The sequence below is a fragment of the Saccopteryx leptura genome, chromosome 8 (genome assembly GCF_036850995.1).
Source record: "Saccopteryx leptura isolate mSacLep1 chromosome 8, mSacLep1_pri_phased_curated, whole genome shotgun sequence".
NCBI classification, from domain to species: domain Eukaryota; kingdom Metazoa; phylum Chordata; class Mammalia; order Chiroptera; family Emballonuridae; genus Saccopteryx; species Saccopteryx leptura.
Window position 1 is genome coordinate 75,372,864 of NC_089510.1, and position 18,964 is coordinate 75,391,827.

The 18,964-nt window shown below is 37.5% G+C and overlaps 1 protein-coding gene across 1 annotated transcript in view; it reads left to right on the top strand.

Moving 5' to 3' along the window:
• Nucleotides 1-18,964, top strand: part of GNB4 (G protein subunit beta 4) — a 71,292-nt gene that overhangs the window by 32,782 nt on the left and 19,546 nt on the right. The window contains exons 3-5 of the mRNA XM_066347431.1: nucleotides 15,982-16,020; nucleotides 16,786-16,892; nucleotides 17,981-18,044. Of these exons, the coding sequence (XP_066203528.1) occupies nucleotides 15,982-16,020; nucleotides 16,786-16,892; nucleotides 17,981-18,044 (210 nt within the window). The remainder of the gene's footprint in view (nucleotides 1-15,981; nucleotides 16,021-16,785; nucleotides 16,893-17,980; nucleotides 18,045-18,964) is intronic.

Genomic DNA, 18,964 nt, shown 5'->3' on the forward strand with positions numbered 1-18,964 from the left:
CATTTCATAAAGCTTAAAATCAGAGAACCCTATTTTTAGAATTTAGTCTTCAAGTTCACCATTTTTAGAACATGGCTCAGAAATTTTCATTTCTAGAAATCCTTTTCATTGCAGGAAAGTGGGCTAAATTATTCCTTGTCAAGTGAGGTTTTCAACTCACAATTTGACTAAGATGAAAGATTCAAATCATGTTTGTATAACTGCTTACAACACCCTGACATAGAAATATTCTAAGTGTTTATAAATAGGTTGAAAGGGCAGCCAAAAAGATTGTGCATTCCATCTAGTCTTCACTGCAAGTGGAGGCAAGCATTTTTCCCTTGGCTGACTGGAAAATGTCCATTTGGGATATTTATTCAACAAATACTGTGCGCCTCCTCTTTGCAGAGGGGCTATACTAAGCATAGTAGGGAAAAACAAAGTTGAAAAGGATACTACCCTAACCTTGGAGGGAAGAAATTGTTTCAAGTCTCATAGGAAGAATTAGTTGTACTTCTGATTTTCCCTTGTATATGAATCTTCTGAACTTATTATTAACTGATAAACTTGGTTTAAAAAAACTTGTTGTGAGAGGGGGTGGTGGGCCTGCAGACAGACCACACCTAGGGAACACAGAGGCACACCCAGTGGACTCCAGGGGCCAAAACATTATTTTACACAGACAAAATGAGAAGGCACAGAAATGCAACACAAATGAATCAAGAGAAATCCCCAGAAAAGGACTTGAATGAGTCAGATATAACCAAATTACCAGATGCAGAATTTAAAATAATGATTGTTAGGATGCTCTAAGATATTAGAACAACAATAGATTGTTATTACGAACACCTAAATAAACAGATAGCAAATGTTAAAAAGGACATTGAAATAATAAAAAAAAATCAGGCAGAAATGACAAATACAATATCAGAAATGAAGAACACAATAGAAGGAATTAAAAGCAGGATGGATGAAGCCGAGAATCGAATCAGCAAGTTAGAGGACAAGATAAATGAAGGCACGGAAGCAGAGCAGAAAAAAGAAAAGAGACTCAAAAGTCTGAGGAAACTCTAAGAGAGCTCTGTGACAACATGAAGAGAAATAACATCTGCATCATAGCGGTTCCTGAAGAAGAGGAGAGAAAAAGGGATAGAGACTTTGTTCAAACATATCATAGCTGAAAACTTCCCTCAATTAAGGCAGGAAAATGTCTCACAAGTTCAAGAAGCACAGAGAACTCCATTAAAGAGAAACCCAAAGAAATCTACACCAAGACACATCATAATTAAAATACCAAAGCTAAGTGATAAAGAGAAAATATTAAAAGCTGCTAGAGAAAAAAAGACTATCACCTACAAAGGAGCCCCCATAAGGATGACTTCCGACTTCTCAACAGAAAAACTTGAGGCCAGAAGGGAATGGCAAGAAATATTCAAAGTAATGCAGAAGAAGAGCCTACAACCAAGACTATTTTATCCAGCAAGGCTATCGTTTAAAATTGAAGGAGGAAAAAAAGCTTTCAAGACAAAAAAAAAACAACTCAAGGAATTCTCTACAACCAAACCAATGCTGCAAGAAATGCTAAGGGGCCTGTTGTAAACACATCAAAGGAGAAAAAGGATATAGCAAAATAAGAATACAGTTTTAAAGAATAAAATAGCAATAAACAACTACATGTCAATAATAACCTTAAATGTAAATGGATTAAATGATCCGATCAAAAGACATAGGGTAGCTACATGGATAAGAAAACAGGACCCACACATATGCTGTCTACAAGAGACACCCCTTAAAACAAAAGATGCACATAGACTGAAGATAAAAGGATGGAAAAAATATTTCACACAAATGGAAATGAAAAAAAAGCTGGGGTAGCAATACTTTTATCAGACAAAATGGTTTTAAAACAAAGGCTATAGTAAGAGATAAAGAAGGTCACAACATAATGATAAAGGGAGCAATCCAACAGGAAGATATCACCATTATAAATATCTATGCACCTAAAATAGGAGCACCTAAATATATAAACCACACTTTGATGGATTTAAAGGGCAAGATCAACAGCAATACTATAAATAGTAGGGGATTTCAATACCCCACTAACATCACTAGATAGATCCTCAAGAAAAAAAATTAACAAACAGCAGACTTAAAGGACATACTAGATCAACTCAATTTAATAGATATCTTCAGACCCTTTCACCCTAAAGCAGTAGAATATACATTCTTTTCAAGTGCTCATGGTATTCTCTAGGATAGACCACATGTTAGGTTACAAAAGCGGTCTCAACAAATTTAAGAAGATTGAAATCATATCGAGCACTTTCTCTGCTCACAATGGCATGAAACTAGAAATCAACCACAACAGAAAAACTGAAAAATACTCAAACACTTGGAAACTAAATAGCATGTTATTAAATAACAAATGGGTTAACAATGAGATCAAAGAAGAAATAAAAACTTTTCTAGAAACAAATGATAACGAGCATACATCAACTCAAAATTTAAGGAACACAGCAAAAGAAGTACTGAAAGGGAAGTTCATAGCATTACAGGTATACCATAAGAAGCTAGAAAAAGCTCAAATAAACAACTTGACCCTGCATCTAAAAGAACTAGAAAAAGAACAGCAAGCCCAGAGCTAGTAGAAGGAAGGAAATAATAAAGATCAGAGGAGAAGTAAATGACATAGAGGCTAAAGAGACAAAAAAGAGGATGAATGAAACCAGGAGCTGATTCTTTGAAAAGGTAAACAAGATCGATGAACCTTTAACCAGACTACCAAGAAAAGAAGAGAAAGGACTCAAATAAAATAAGAAATGAGAGTGGAGAAATAACTGACACAACAGAAATACAAAATATTGTAAGAAAATACTATGAAGAACTGTACGCCAAAAAACTAGGCAACATAGATGAAATGGACAAATTCCTTGAAACATATAATCTTCCAAAGATCAATCTGGAAGAATCAGAAAACCAAAACAGACCAATTACAACAAATGAGATCGAAACTGTTATCAAAAAACTCCCAGGCCCTGGCCAGTTAGCTCAATGGTAGAGCGTTGGCTTGACGTGCAGGAGTCCTGAGTTCGATTCCCGGCCAGGGCACCCAGGAGAAGTGCCCATCTGTTTCTCCACCCCTCCCCCTCTCCTTTCTGTCTCTCTTCCCCTCCTGCAGCCAAGGCTCCATTGGAGCAAAGTTGGCCTAGGTGCTGAGGATGCCTCTGTGGCCTCTGCCTCAGGCGCTAGAATGGCTCTGGTTGCAACAGAGCAATGGCCCAGATGGGCAGAGCATCGTCCCCTGGTGGGCATGCCGGGTGGATCCCAGTCGGTGCATGGGGAATCTGACTGCCTCCCTGTTTCCAATTTTAGATTAAAAAAAACTCCCCAAAAAGGAAAAGTCCTGGTTCTGATGGCTTCACAAGTGAATTCTACCTAATACTCAAAGAAGAACTAACTCCTATCCTTCTCAAGCTATTTCAAAAAATTCAAGAGGAAGGGTCACTTCCAAGTTCCTTTTATGAGGCGAGCATAATTCTGATTCCAAAACCAGGCAAAGAGAACACAAAGAAAGAAAATTATATGCCAATATCCCTGATGAATTTAGATGCTAAAATCCTCAACAAAATATTAGCAAACTGGATCCAAAATATATGAAAAAAATTATACATCATGATCAAGTGGGATTTATTCATGGGAGGCAAGGATGGTACAATATTTGCAAATCAATCAATGTGATTCATCACATAAACAAAAGCAAGGAGAAAAACCACATGGTAATTCCAGTTGATGCAGAAAAAGCATTTGATAAAATCCAGCACCCATTCATGATCAAAACTCTCAGCAAAGTGGGAAAACTGGGAACATACCTCCACATGATAAAGGCCATCTATGACAAACCCACAGCCAACATCATACTCAATGGGCAAAAATTAAAAGCAATCCCCTAAAGATCAGGAACAAGGCAGGGGTGCCCCCTTCCACCACTCTTTTTCAACATAGTTCTGGAAGTCCTAGCCACAGCAATCAGACAAGAAGAAGAAATAAAAGGTATCCAAATTGGAAAAGAAGTAAAACTATCATTATTTGCAGATGATACGATATTGTACATAGAAAACTTTAAAGTCTCAGTCAGAAAGCTACTGAACCTGATAAATGAATTCAGCAAGGTGGCAGGATATAAAATTAATACTCAGAAATCAGAGGCATTTTTATAAACTTACAATGAACTGTCAGAAGGAGAAATTAAGGAAGCAATCCTCTTCCCCATTGCAACCAGAAAAATAAAGTACCTAGGAAAAATTTAACCAGGAAGATTAAAGACTTATATTCAGAAAGTTATAAAACATTGATAAAAGTAATCAGGGAAGATACAAACAAGTGGAAGCATATACCGTGTTCATGGTTAGTAAGAATAAACATCATTAATATGTCTATATTACCCAAAGCAATTTATAAATTCAATGCAATACTGATTAAAATACCAATGACTTACTTCAAAGATATAGAACACCTATTCCAAAACTTTATATGGAACCAAAAGAGAACACGAATAGCCTCAGAAATCTTGAAAAGGAAGAATAAAGTGGGAGGCATCACACTTCCGGATATCAAGTTATACTACTGGTCATAGTACTCAAAACAGCCTGGTACTGGCATAAGAACAGGCATATAGATCAATGGAACAGAACTGAGAACCCAGAAATAAACCCACACTTTTATGGACAACTGATATTTGACAAAGGAGGTAAGAGCATACATTGGAGTAAAGACAGTGTCTTCAACAAATGGTGTTGGGAAAATTGGACAGCTACCTGCAAAAAAATGAAACTAGACCACCAACTTACACCATTCACAAAAATAAACTCAAAATGGATAAAAGACTTAAATGGAAGCCGTAAAACCATAAGCATCTTAGAAGAAAACATAGGCAGTAAGCTCTCTGACATCTCTCGCAGCAAATTTGCCGATTTATCTCCACGGGCAAGGGAAATAAAAGACAGGATCAACAAATGGGACTATATCAAACTAAAAAGCTTTTGCACTGCTAAAAACAATAAGAACAGAATAAAAAGACAAACTATACAATGGGAGAACATATTTGACAATACGTCTGATAAGGTGTTAATAACCAAAATTTATAAAGAACTTATAAAACTCAATACCAGGAAGACAAACAATCCAATCAAAAAATGGGCACAAGAAATGAATAGACACTTCTCCAAAGAGGACATACAGAGGGCCAATAGGCATATGAAAAAATGCTCAACATCGCTAATCATTAGAGAAATGCAAATTAAAACCACAATGAGATATCACCTCACACCAGTCAGAATGGCGCTCATCAACAAAACAACACAGAATAAGTGCTGACGAGGATGTGGAGAAAAGGGAACCCTCCTGCATTGCTGGTGGGAATGCAGACTGGTGCAGCCACTGTGGAAAACAGTATGGAGAGTCCTCAAAAAGTTAAAAATCGAACTGCCTTTTGACCCAGCTATTCCACTTTTAGGAATATGTCCCAAGAACACCATAGCACTGTTTGAAAAGAAGAAATGCACCCCATGTTTATGGCAGCATTGTTCACAATAGCAAAGATCTGGAAACAGCCCAAGTGTCCCTCAGAGGACAAGTGGATTAAAAAGCTTTGGTACATATATACTATGGAATACTACTCAGCCATAAGAAATGATGACATCAGATCATTTACAGCAACATGGATGGACTTTGATAACATTATACTGAGCGAAATAAGTAAATCAGAAAAAACTATGAACTATATGATTCCGTACATAAGTGGGACATAAAAATGAGACTCAGAGACATGGACAAGAGTGTGGTGGTTACGGGATGGGGCAGGAGAGGGAGGGGGCTGGGGGAGGTGAGGGGCACAAAGATAACCAGTTAGAATATGACGGAAGACAGTTGGACTTTGGGTGATGGGAATGCAGCATAATCAAATGTCAAAATAACCTAGAGATGTTTTCTCTGAACATATGTACCCTGATTATCAATGTACCCCTTTAAAATTAATTTAAAAGAAAAAAAACTTGTTTCTTGTTATATATGTTCTTTCTTTGCATACCTTACTTTATTTTTTTTTAAGTGAGAAGTGGAAAGGCAGAGAGACTCCCGCATGTGCCCGATTGAGATTTATCTGGCAAGCCCCCTATGGGGTGATGCTCTGCCATTGCTCTGTTGCTCAACAACTGAGCTATTTTAGTGCCTGAGGTGAGGCCATGGAGCCATCCTAAACACCTGGGGCCAACTTGCTCCAACTGAGCCATGACTGCGGGAGGAGGAGGAGGAGGAGGAGAGAGAGAGAGAGAGAGAAGGGAGAGGGGGATGAAGTGATGGTCACTTCTCCTGTGAGCCTTGACCAGGAATGGGACCCGGGACATCCACACGCCAGGCTGATGCTCTACCATTGAGCCAACCGGCTAGGGCCACCTTTCTTTTGTGAAATCAATTTGTTTCATTATCTTCCTTTGATAATTTCCTTCAGTCTGTGTAAAAATTTAAGATTTCTGAAAGTTTTCTCTGTAATGCTTAGGCATAAATACTAGCTTACATGTTATTAATTCTATTAATAGAAGTGCTACTAATATAAAATTATACATATGACTTAGTATTAATTCTGGTTATTATATAAAATTTTATTTTCCTGAGATGTCACGTCTTTTTTTCATATTGGACCTAAAATATTTTATTTCTTATTGCATCTATGACCAGTGTACTTGGAAAGTGTTTTCATTGAAGTGTTATGTATTTTACAAAATATTTCTGAACTGTCCTGTGTTACACTATAAATATCCTTCCTCTCACCTCAACTCCTAGATGTCAGAACAGAAGGGAACTCAGGACTTTTGCTTTTTGCTGATGCATAGTAACAAATATAACTGTGAATACTGTGGCCTTATTGAATCAACCTAGTCCATTTTTACTCAGGGGATGCAATTAAAAATCTTTTCATTATAAGCCCAGTATACATTTGCACAATGAAATACAATTGAGAGTCCATAATTAAATCAATTGGCCACAGATACATGGTTTTACAACAAGGGTAACAAGACCATTTAATAGGGAAAGAATAATCTTTTTAAGAAATGGTGCTGGGACAACAGGATATCCACATACAAATGAATGAATTTAGACTCCAGCATCCTACCATGTATAAAAATTAACTCAAAACAATACCCGAATATAACAAATAAAAGTGTAAAATTCTTAGAAATAAACATAGTTGTTGATCTTTGTGATCCTGGATTAGATAACAGTATGATTTGACATTGAAAGCACAAACAACAAAAGAAAAAATAAGTAAATTGGACTTCATTAACATTAAAAACTTGTGTATCAGAAAACACTATCAAGAAAATTAAAAGACAGCCTAATAGAATGGGAGAAAATATTTAAATCATACATCTGATTCGGGTCTAGTATTCAGAATACTAGAACTCCTACAACTCAGCAATAAACAAGTAATCTTATTTAAAAATGGGCAAAGGATTTGAATGAACAGTTCTTCAAAGTAAATATCAAATGGCTAGTAAGCACATGCAAAGATACTCCACATGAAGAGGTACTAACCACTAGTGAAATGCAAATCAAAACCACTACAATTTCACTTCCACTAAGATGGCTGTAATGATACTAATTTTAAAAAGGAGACAGTAACAGAATGTGAGGAAATTGGAGCCCTCATATATTCCTATAAAATGGTGCAGCTGCTATGAAGAACAATTTGACAGTTTAGGTTAAACAATGAGATAGCATATCAACCACCAATTCTACTTGTAGGCATATACTCAAGAGAATTGAAAAAATATGTATACACAAAAACTTGTACATGAATGTCAAAGCATTATTATTCATAAAAGCCGAAAAAGTGGAAACAGATCAACAGCAATACCATAACAGTAGGAGATTTCAATACCCCACTAACATCACTAGATAGATCCTAAAGAAAGAAAATTAACAAAGAAACAGCAGATTTAAAGGACACACTAGATCAACTGGGTTTAATAGATATATATAGAGCCTTTTATCCTAAAGCAGCAGAATATACATTCTTTTCAAGTGTTCATGGTACATTCTCTAGGATAGACCACGTATTAGGGCACAAAAGAGGTTTCAACAAATTTAAGAAGATTGAAATTATATCAAGCACTTTCTCTGTTTACAATGGCATGAAACTAGAAATCAACCACAACAGAAAAACTCAAAAATACTCAAACACAAGGTAACTAAATAGCAGGTTGTTAAATAACAAATGGATTAATAATGAGATCAAAGAAGAAATTTTAAAAATTCCTAGAAACGAATGATAATGAGCATACAACAGCTCAAAATTTGTGGGACACAGCAAAAGCAGTACTGAGAGGGAAGTTCATAGCACTACAAGCACACTTTCAGAAGCTAGAAAAAGCTCAAATAAACAACTTAACCCTGCATCTAAAAGAACTAGAAAAAGAACAGCAAGTAAAGCCCAAATGTAGTAGAAGGAAGGAAATAATAAAGATCAGAGTGGAAATAAACGACATAGAAGCTAAAGACACAATACAGAGGATCAATGAAATCAAGAGTTGGTTCTTTGAAAGGATAAACAAGATTGATGAACCTTTAACGAGACTCACCAAGAAAGAAGAGAGAGGACTCAAATAAATAAAATTAGAAATGAGAGTGGAGAAGTAACAACTGACACAACAGAAATACAAAATATTGTAAGAAAATACTATGAAGAACTGTATGCCAAAAAATTAAACAACCTAGGTGAAATGGACAAATTCCTTGAAACATATAATCTTTCAAAAATTAATCTGGAAGAGTCGGGAAACCTAAACAGACCGATAACAACAAATGAGATTGATAGTTATCAAAAAGCTCCCCAAAAACAAAACCCTGGGGCCTGATGGCTTCACTGGTGAATTCTACCAAATATTCAAAGAAGAACTAACTCCTATCCTTGTCAAGCTATTTCAAAAAATTCAAGAGGAAGGAAGACTTCCAAGTTCCTTTTATGAGGCGAGCATAATTCTGATTCCAAAACCAGGCAAAGACAACACAAAGAAAGAAAAATTATAGATTGCTTTCTGTTTTGTGTCTTGTTTGAGCCTTCTCTTTCATTTTTCTATCTTTTGTTTTTATTTGGTTGTATTCCATACATCTTTCCTCTGTTGCTATCTTTTTTAAATCATGTGCTTCTGTGGTGGTTTTTTCAATGGTGGTTACCTTTAAGTAATGAAAAGGGTTCCTACCCTGTTCATTGTAGTGCACTATTTTGTGAGTACTTTTGCACTCCATCGTCCTTTGCTACTGTTAATCTCCATCCTCTTCCCCCCCACTTTCTTTTTGTTGTTGTCACAGTTTAAATTTGGTTTTATTGTGTTCTTCTAAGAGCTTTTACTTGTAGCTTTTTGTTGTTGTTGTTGTTGTTCTTTGTATCTGATTGGAGAAGCCCCTTTAGTAATTCCTGGAGTGGGGGTTTTCTGATGATAAATTCCCTCATCTTTTCTGTATCTGTGAATGTTTTTATTTCTCCTTCATATTTGAAGGATAGCTTTGATGGGTATAGTATTCGTGGCTGAAAGTTCCTTTCTTTCAGGACTTTAAATATTGGGGTCCACTCTCTTCTAGCTTGTAGAGTTTCTGTTGAGAAGTCGGATGATAATCTAATGGGCCTTCCTTTATATGTTATATATTTTTTTCCCCTGGCTGCCTTGAGAATGTTTTCTTTGCCGTTGGTTTGTGCCAATTTCATTATGATGTGCCTTGGAGTAGGTTTGTTGGGGTTAAGAAAACTCAGAGTTCTGTTTGCTTCTTGAATTTGAGGCTTTAGTTCTTTCCACAGGTTTGGGAAGTTCTCATCTATTATTTAAGTATGTTCCATTCCATTTTCTCTCTCTTCTCCCTCTGATATACCTATTATTCTTATGTTATTCTTTTTGATGGAGTCAGATAATTCCTGTAAGGCTATCTCATTTTTTTTTTTTAATTTTTGAGTCTTTCTTCTTCTCTCTGTTGTGCCTCAGGTTGCTTGTCTTCTATTTCACTAATCTTCTCTTCTATCTGGCCTGTTCTATTAGCTAAGCTTGTTACCTCGTTTTTCAGCTCGTGAATTGAGTTTTTCATCTCTGTTTGATTTGTTTTTATAGTTTCAATTTCCTTCGAAATATATTCTTTGTGTTCATTGAGTTGTTTCCTGAGCTCCCTAAATTGCCTTTCTGTGTTTTCTTCTATATCTCTGAGTATTTTTAGGATTTCTATTTTAAATTCTCTGTCGTTTAACTCCAAGGTTTCCAATATATTAAATTTTTTCTCCATAGATTTTTCCTCATCTATCTGTTACCTCTCTTTCTTTTGTATTCATGATATTCGATTTTCTCTTCCTTAATGGCATGTGAGGGTGGTTTTGTTGATAGTATTAATAAGATTTAATAAAGAATAAAGAGTTAAAAAAATAAAAATAAAAAATCGAAGAGTTGTGTTTTTTTAAAAAAAATTAATAATTAAATAAAGAAAAATAAAATAAAATAAAAATTTTTTTAAAAAAGGAAATTATTCACCCCCCCTCCTTTTTTCCTCTCCTCTCCTCTCCCCTCTTTCTTGAGAAAATCTTGTGGTGAACTGTGAATTATTTTGTACTAAATAGAACAAACAATGCCTGTGATGGAGGGCTTGAATTGGGGAGAAGTAATCATGGGGCACAAAAAACAAACAGAAAAAAAAAGGAGGTATGGACCTACAAAAAGCAAATAAGGAGAAAATTTGGGTCAAGAATAAAATGATTTGCTTTTAGGTGTTGGTTGACTAAGAGTTATGATGAGAGGAATAAGAGGGAAACAGGAAAATGGGGGGACAAATTAAAAAATTACTATTGTATTTAGTGGAACAAGAACTAGATGAAATGGAGAGCCAGGGATGGGAGCACTGCTAGTGAGTTAAAAAGGTGAAGTAAAAACCCCCAAAATGCCAAAAACATAAGTTTGAGTCCCAGATAAGATAATTTGTTCATTATTGAGTTTTGAATGAGAGGAAACATAAAGGAGAAAGGAAGAAACTAATATAGAGGGAGAAAACAAAGAGGGAACCACTAAAAGAAGAAAAAAGGAGAGAGAGAGAGAGAGTTAAGGGTTTTGGAGTGCAACCCTCATAAAGAGAAAGGAAGAGGAAAGAAAAGATAATGGGAGATGTAACACTTATGGGTAGTGTGTAGTTCAAGGAGAGGAGAGAGTAAGTCCGGCAGAGAGTTAAACAACCAAATTGGAAGAGGAAAAAAAAATCAAGAATGAAGATAAGAGAAACAAACAAATATAATAAAATGGGATAGGTTATAAAGTCTGCGGATTATTCTTGATTTTGAGAGGTTATCTTCTTGCTTTTTCTTTTCTCTCCCTCTTTCTGGTCGGAGACTCTGTACCCCGGGTTCTGCCCCTTTGGCACGCTCAGGTAGAGGTTTGCAGTTGATAAGTCTCTATGGCGATGTCATGTATTGTGCTTCAGTCTCGTTGGCAGTCGAGGCTCATTAGCATTTATAGGCTCCAACAGTGAGAGAGTCCGTGTTCCTGGAGCCTCTAGCCTAGTCTTTCCTTCCTCAATTAGTAGCCTGATAATCCAGCTATGGGGTTGCTGCTGCCTCTGCCTGGATAGTAAGAGGCTCAAAGAGCTGGCAACTCCCCACTCTATTCCCATTCAGCACAGGGCTCTGGGTAAGGCTCAGTCAGTCAGAGCTGCTAGCATAATCAGGCGGGGCCTCCGCCCACTCAAAGACCTCTGGCTCTGTCCGGTAACACGGGCGGGCGCCCACTCCCGGGGCGCTTAGAGGAAACTCTCGCTCACTATCTGTGCGCAGACCAGGATATTAGGCCGGTAGTCTCACCCTCTGAGTGAAACCCCCACCCTCGGAAAAGTTCCAATGTTAGAATTGGCTCTTGCTCCCTCCTCATGCGCGGCTTTTTCAGGGCGCTGGGGCGGCCTGGAGATTCCGTTTTTGGCCCACACAAAGGCCCCTGACTCTGCCCCTCTGTGGGATAACAGGGGCGCGCACTGCCGAGGCACTCGGAGGAATCTCTCGCTCACTATCTGCGCGCGCAGACCAGGATATCAGGCCGGCAGTCTCACACTCTGAGTGAAACCCCTGCCCGCACGGAAAAGTGTTGGAATTGGCTCTCGCTCCCTCCCTGTGCGCGGCTTTTTCAGGACGCTGGCGTGGCCCGGAGATTCCACTTTTGCCCCACACAAAGGTCTCTGACTCTGCCACTCTGTGGAGTAACACGAGTTCCCACTGCTGAGGCACTCGGAGGAATCTCTCGCCCACTATCTGCGCGCACTGACCAGGAGATCGGGGAAAATGGCTGCTCCACTTGTCAAGAAAGAAAATTATAGGCCAATATCCCTGATGAATTTAGATGCTAAAATTTTCAAAAAAATATTAGCAAGCCAGATCCAGCAATATATGAAAAAAATCGTACACCATGATCAAGTGGGATTTATTCTGGGTAGGCAAGGATAGTACAACATTTGTAAATCAATCAATGTGATTCACCACATAAACAAAAGGAAGGAGAAAAACCACATGATAATTTCAATAGATGCAGAAAAAGCATTTGATAAAATCTAGCACTCATTTATGATCAAAACTCTTAACAAAGTAGGAATACAGGGAACATACCTCAACATGATAAAGGCCATCTATCACAAACCCACATCCAACATCATACTCAATGGGCAAAAATTAAAAGGAATTCCCCTAAAATCAGGAACAAGTCAGGGGTGCCCCCTTTCACCATTCTTATTCAACATAGTTCTGGAAGTCCTAGCCACAGCAATCAGACAAGAAGAAATAAAAGGCATCCTAATTGGAAAAGAAGAAGTAAAACTATCATTATTTGCAGATGATATGATACTGTATATAGAAAGCCCTAGAGTCTCAGTCAAAAAACTACTGGACCTGATAAACGAATTCAGCAAGGTGGCAGGATATAAAATTGATACACAGAAATCAGAGGCATTTTTATACACAAACAATGAAATGTCAGAAAGAGAAATTAAGGAAACAATCTCGTTCACTATTGCAACAAAAAATAAAGTTCCTAGGAATAAATTTAACCAAGGAGGTTAAAGACTTGTACTCAGAAAATTATAAAAGTGATAAAAGAAATCAAGGAAGACACAAACAAGTGGAAGCATATACAGTGCTCATGGTTAGGAAGAATACACATCATTAAAATGTCTATATTACCCAAAGCAATTTATAAATTCAATGAAATATCAATTAAAATACCAATGACATACCTCAAAGATATAGAACACATTCCAAAAATTTATATGGAACCAAAAAAGAACACGAATAGCCTCAGCAATCTTGAAAAAGAAGAATAAAGTGGGAGGTATCAAGCTCCCTGATATCATGTTATACTATAAGGCCATTGTACTCAAAATAGCTTGGTACTGGCATAAGAACAGGCATATAGATCAATGGAACAGAACTGAGATCCCAGAAATAAACCCACATCTTTATGGACAATTGATATTTGACAAAGGAGGTAAGAGCATACAATGGAGTAAAGACAGTCTCTTTAACAAATGGTGTTGGGAAAATTGGACAGGTACATGCAAAAAAATGAAACTAGACCACCAACTTACACCATTCACAAAAATTCAAAATGGATAAAGGACTTGAAGCTGTGAAACCATAAGCATCTTAGAAGAAACATAGGCAGTAAGCTCTCTGACATCTCTCGCAGCGATATATTAGCTGATTTATCTCCACAGGCAAGTGAAATAAAAGACAGGATAAACAAATGGGACTATATCAAATAAAAAGCTTTTGCACAGCTAAAGATAATATGAATAGAATAAAAAGACAAACCACACAATGGGAGAATATATTCGACTATACATCTGATAAGGGGTTAATAAATAAAATTTATAAAGAACTTGTAAAACTCAACACCAGGAAGACAAACAATCCAATGAAAAAGTGGGCACATGGTAGAGCATCGGCCTGGCGTGCAAGAGTCCTGGGTTCGATTCCCGGCCTGGGACACAGGAGAAGCGCCCATCTGCAGCTCCACCCCTCCCCCTCTCCTTCCTCTCTGTCTCTCTCTTCCCCTCCTGCAGCCAAAGCTCCATTGGAGCAAAGTTGGCCCGGGCACTTAGGATGGCTCTATGGCCTCTGCCTCAGGCGCTAGAATGGCTCTGGATTCAACAGAGTGACGCCCCAGATGGGCAGAGAATCGCCCCCTGGTGAGCATGCCGGATAGATCCCGGTCAGGTGCATGCGGGAGCCTGTCTGACTGCTTCCCCCTATCCAGCTTCAGAAAAAAAAAATGGGCACAAGGAATGAATAAACACTTCAAAGAGGACATACAGATGGCCAATAGAGAGATGAAAAAATGCTCAACATCACTAATCATTAGAGAAATGCAAATTAAAACCACAATGAGATACCACCTCACACCAGTCCGAATGGCGCTCATCAACAAAACAACACAGAATAAGTGCTGGCAAGCATGTGGAGAAAAGGGAACCCTCCTGCACTGCTGGTGGGAATGCAGACTGGTGCAGCCACTGTGGAAAACAGTATGGAGATTCCTCAAAAAATTAAAAATGGGCCCTGGCGGTTGGCTCAGCGGTAGAGTGTCGGTCTGGCGTGCGGGGGACCCGGGTTCGATTCCCAGCCAGGGCACATAGGAGAAGCGCCCATTTGCTTCTCAACCCTTCCCCTCTCCTTCCTCTCTGTCTCTCTCTTCCTCTCCCGCAGCCAAGGCTCCATTGGAGCAAAGATGGCCTGGGCACTGGGGATGGCTCCTTGGCCTCTGCCCCAGGCACTAGAGTGGCTCTGGTCGCGGCAGAGCAACGCCCCGGAGGGGCAGAGCATCGCCCCCTGGTGGGCAGAGCGTCGCCCCTGGTGGGCGTTCCGGGTGGATCCCGGTCTGGCGCATGCGGGAGTCTGTCTGACTGTCTCTCCCCGTTTCCAGCTTCAGAAAAATACCAACAACAACAACAAAAAAAATGGAACTGCCCTTTGACCCAGCCATCCCACTTATCACCGACTGAAAAAAAAAAGAAATGCACCCCCGTGTTTATGGCAGCATTGTTCACAATTGCGAAGAACTGGAAACATCCCAAGTGTCCATCAGTGGACGAGTGGATTAAAAAGCTGTGGTTCCTATATACAATGGAATCCTATGGGGCTATGAGGAAGAAGGAAATACCACCTTTTGCAGCAAGATGGATGGACCTGGAAACTATTATGTTGAGTGAAATAAGCCAGGCAGAGAAAGAAAAATATCATATGACCTCACTCATTTGAGGAATCCAAGGAACAATGTGAACTGAGGAATGGAATTAAACCTGAAGGGAAGGGGGAAGGGAGCTGTTGGGAGTGGTGCAGGGTAGATGTTGGGGGAATATGGGGGAGGGGGGATGCTTTTGGGGAGACAATAGAATCTATGTAAACACAATAAATAACTTAAAAATAAGTGGAAACAACTTAAATGTCCATCAGTTAGTTAATGGAATATTATTTGGCCATAAAAGTAAATGAAGTATTGACATGTGCTACCACATGGATGAACCTTGAAAACGTTACACTAAGAGAAAGAAGCCAGACACAAAAGGTCAACTATTGTATGACTCCATTTTTATAAAATGTCCGGGAGAGGCAAATCCACAGAAATAGGAAAGTAAATTAATGATTACCAAGGAATGAGAGACGAGGGTTTCTTTATTTGGAGTGATGACAGCGTTCTGGAATTGTGTAGTGGTGATGGTTGCACAACATTATAAATATACTAACCTCTGAACTATCCACCTCAAGATGGCTTAAATGGTAATTTTGTTATGTGAATTTTATATTGATAAAAGTTGTTTTAAATAAGATTATATGGAACAGTAATAAAATGCATTTACAAATCTATATTTGCAGTGAAACGAGTATTTGAAATTGTATCTAGTGATTTCCGTGTCTTACTGTGTTATCCTTTTCCTTGACTGCAGGATGCCAGGAAAGCCTGTGACGACGCAACGCTTGTTCAGGTAAAGTTTCCCCTCGGTTTCCTTGACTACTTCACATGGAACAGCTTCGCACTCGTGAAGACGACATTTAGATTCTTTTTATTAGTATTTAATTGAAAAGACTGAGATCTTTACAAACACTTTGTAATTTGTCAGATGCTGTACAAGTGCTTTTAAAGGCATACTTGTTAAAATACAAGTCTGTGGAAAATAAGTACTATAAAATATGTCAATTCTTGTATGTTTCTTTTTAGGTAACTTCTAGATTCTTTTTGCTATACTCTGATGAGCTTTTTTCTTTTATCATATAGACTCTCAGGAAGGTTTTGTTAGTTTAACATTGATAATTTTCATTAAGGAAATATTTTATATGCTTTATAAATACATATAAAACTGGCTTTCTTATAGACAGTTTAAATTATACATTTTACTCTTTGATCATCTATTAGATTTTATTTGGGCTGTTTTTTGTGGGGGGTTTTTTGTTTTGGGGTTTTTTTGTTTGTTTGCTTTTTGCTAAAGTTGGGAGGTATATCTGTTTTTTTTAGTTAATAGTCTACAGAAGATATTCTTGTTGGAAGGTGTGCCGATAGCATAATTTTAAATCAGTCATACTTTTTCTTGAACTACATACTGACCCTATAATTATTCTGTGGAATTACTTTCATTAAATTATCTTCAATTGCTCTAAATTTGGTTTGTGTCTTATTTTTGCCTATTAATTATTTCTACTTTATTTTCTGAGCTATGTCTAAGGTAAAGAATAACATTCATGTTTTTCTAAAGATCACAGCAAATATGGATTCCGTGGGTCGGATTCAAATGCGAACAAGACGTACACTGAGGGGGCACCTAGCTAAAATCTATGCTATGCACTGGGGATATGACTCCAGGTTTGTTCTTACCATTGTCTAACTGTATGTAGAATTGTATTCATTAAGAACAATCATTAGCGTCTCCTTTAAAACAAATAATTTTTATAGTTACAAACTATATTTATGAAATGTTTGCAGAAAATGCATCCACTATGAAGACTTTGCTGTCACTAAAAATACTCAGTCACACTTTAAAGGTTTAGAAACCTTGCCTATGGACAATAAATTCTCTCTCAAAAATACCCATTATCAGATTACCCAGGTAAACTGTTTAGGATTTTTCTTTGCAGTGGGGTATTATACTTTGTTTTTTCCTATACCAAAAGCAGTTCTGTTCTATATTAACCCTGAAGTTTCAGTGAATTAGTAAATATTGTTGAATATTGCTAGGTACAAGTTACTGTATACTTCCATAATTATTACCTAAATTCACAAAGCTGGAAGTACATATCTATCTTTAGCTCTTCAAATTTTATTTTTTCAAGATGCATTCTCTTTTTGTGAGACTAGATTAATTCAGTAGCAGGTATTTTCCTTTTTTTTATGCTCCTTTGGCATTTATTTTATACCACTTTTCTGACAATTTTCACTTACTTGATTTCTTATAAATATGTGTAAATATCTTATGTACCTGATGGTAGAAACCTTAAAGATAGGGGGTATTTTCTGTTTTGTACTCATAATACTACCTTGCATTCACAGGCTCTTAATTGATATTTTTGATTAAATTAAATAGGGTTGTTAGGCTTACATTTAAGTACTCTATATTGTCATTAAATTTAAATCAGTAAACACATACCAGTCAGCTAAAACCTACCAGAATGTTGAATAAGGACCTAGAATGCTGTCACCATGAAAAAGTTGAATTATAACCAAAGACATTTTTTGGTTAAATGTCTAAATTTTGTTAAATTTTACGTTATGTTCAGAATTTTGGCATGCAGAATAAATTTCTTTTAAAGTTGAGAGACAGTTTTTTGGTGTCAGATTTTTAATTTGAAAAATTATATATATTTTTTCTGAACTGTTCTACATTAATGTGATGCATAACTAACTTAAACTATTCTTTCCTCTAAGTGTCAAATTATTTTTGTTTGTTCCTCTAGGCTACTAGTCAGTGCTTCCCAAGATGGAAAATTAATTATTTGGGATAGCTATACAACAAATAAGGTAGAATTTCTTAATCATTCTCTTATGTAACCTATTATTTGAAAAGATGTTCATCAGTTCTTCCCTTTACTTCCAACTGTAGTTTCCTTCTAATATAAATTTATTTCATTTATTTTAATCTAGATCCTCTCTTGAGGCTTAGTGTTTGTTTTAATGTATAGCCCCTTTTTTATTCCTAAAAACAACTGCAAGAATATTGTTTAATGTATTTTACTAGACTCTCGTATTTCATATTTAAATATTAGAAAAGAGGACATAAGTTTTACATATAAATGATTTTTTAAACAAATTCTCATTTTCTAAAATGACACTGACCTCAGATTTTATTTCTATTTGTGAGTAAGCCAGAATGCTAGTATGAAGCTTTTCTTTTGTCTACTCTAGGCATTGATTTGTTTCTGGACTGCTCAGAAGAGACAGTAGATGGGAGGCAAATTACAACATTAGATCTCTTGCTGGTAAAAACCAGTGGGTCCCCCTAATGTGTCCACTGGAAGGAATCTCTGACATACAGGTGTTGAGTGGTAGTGGAAAAGCTTCCACCCTGGCCGGTGGCTCAGTGAATAGAGCGTCAGCTTGGCATATGGATGTCCCAGGTTCGATTCCTGGTCAGGGCACACAGGAGATGCAGCCATCTGCTTCTCTCTCTCTTCTTCTTCCCCTTCTCTCCCTCTTCCCCTCCCACAGCCAGTTGGGTGGCTCAGGCACCGAGGACGGCTGCATTGGAGCGCATCAGCCTCAGGTGCTATAAAAATAGCTTGGTACTTGAGTATCAGCCATGATGGGGTTGCTGGGTGGATGGATCCCAGTTGGGGCCATGTGGGATTCGGCCTTGTTATCTCCCCTCCTCTCACCTAAAAAGAAAGATAGATAGAGAGAGAGAAGAGAAAGAAAAAAAGAAAGGGAAGGAAAGGAAAAGA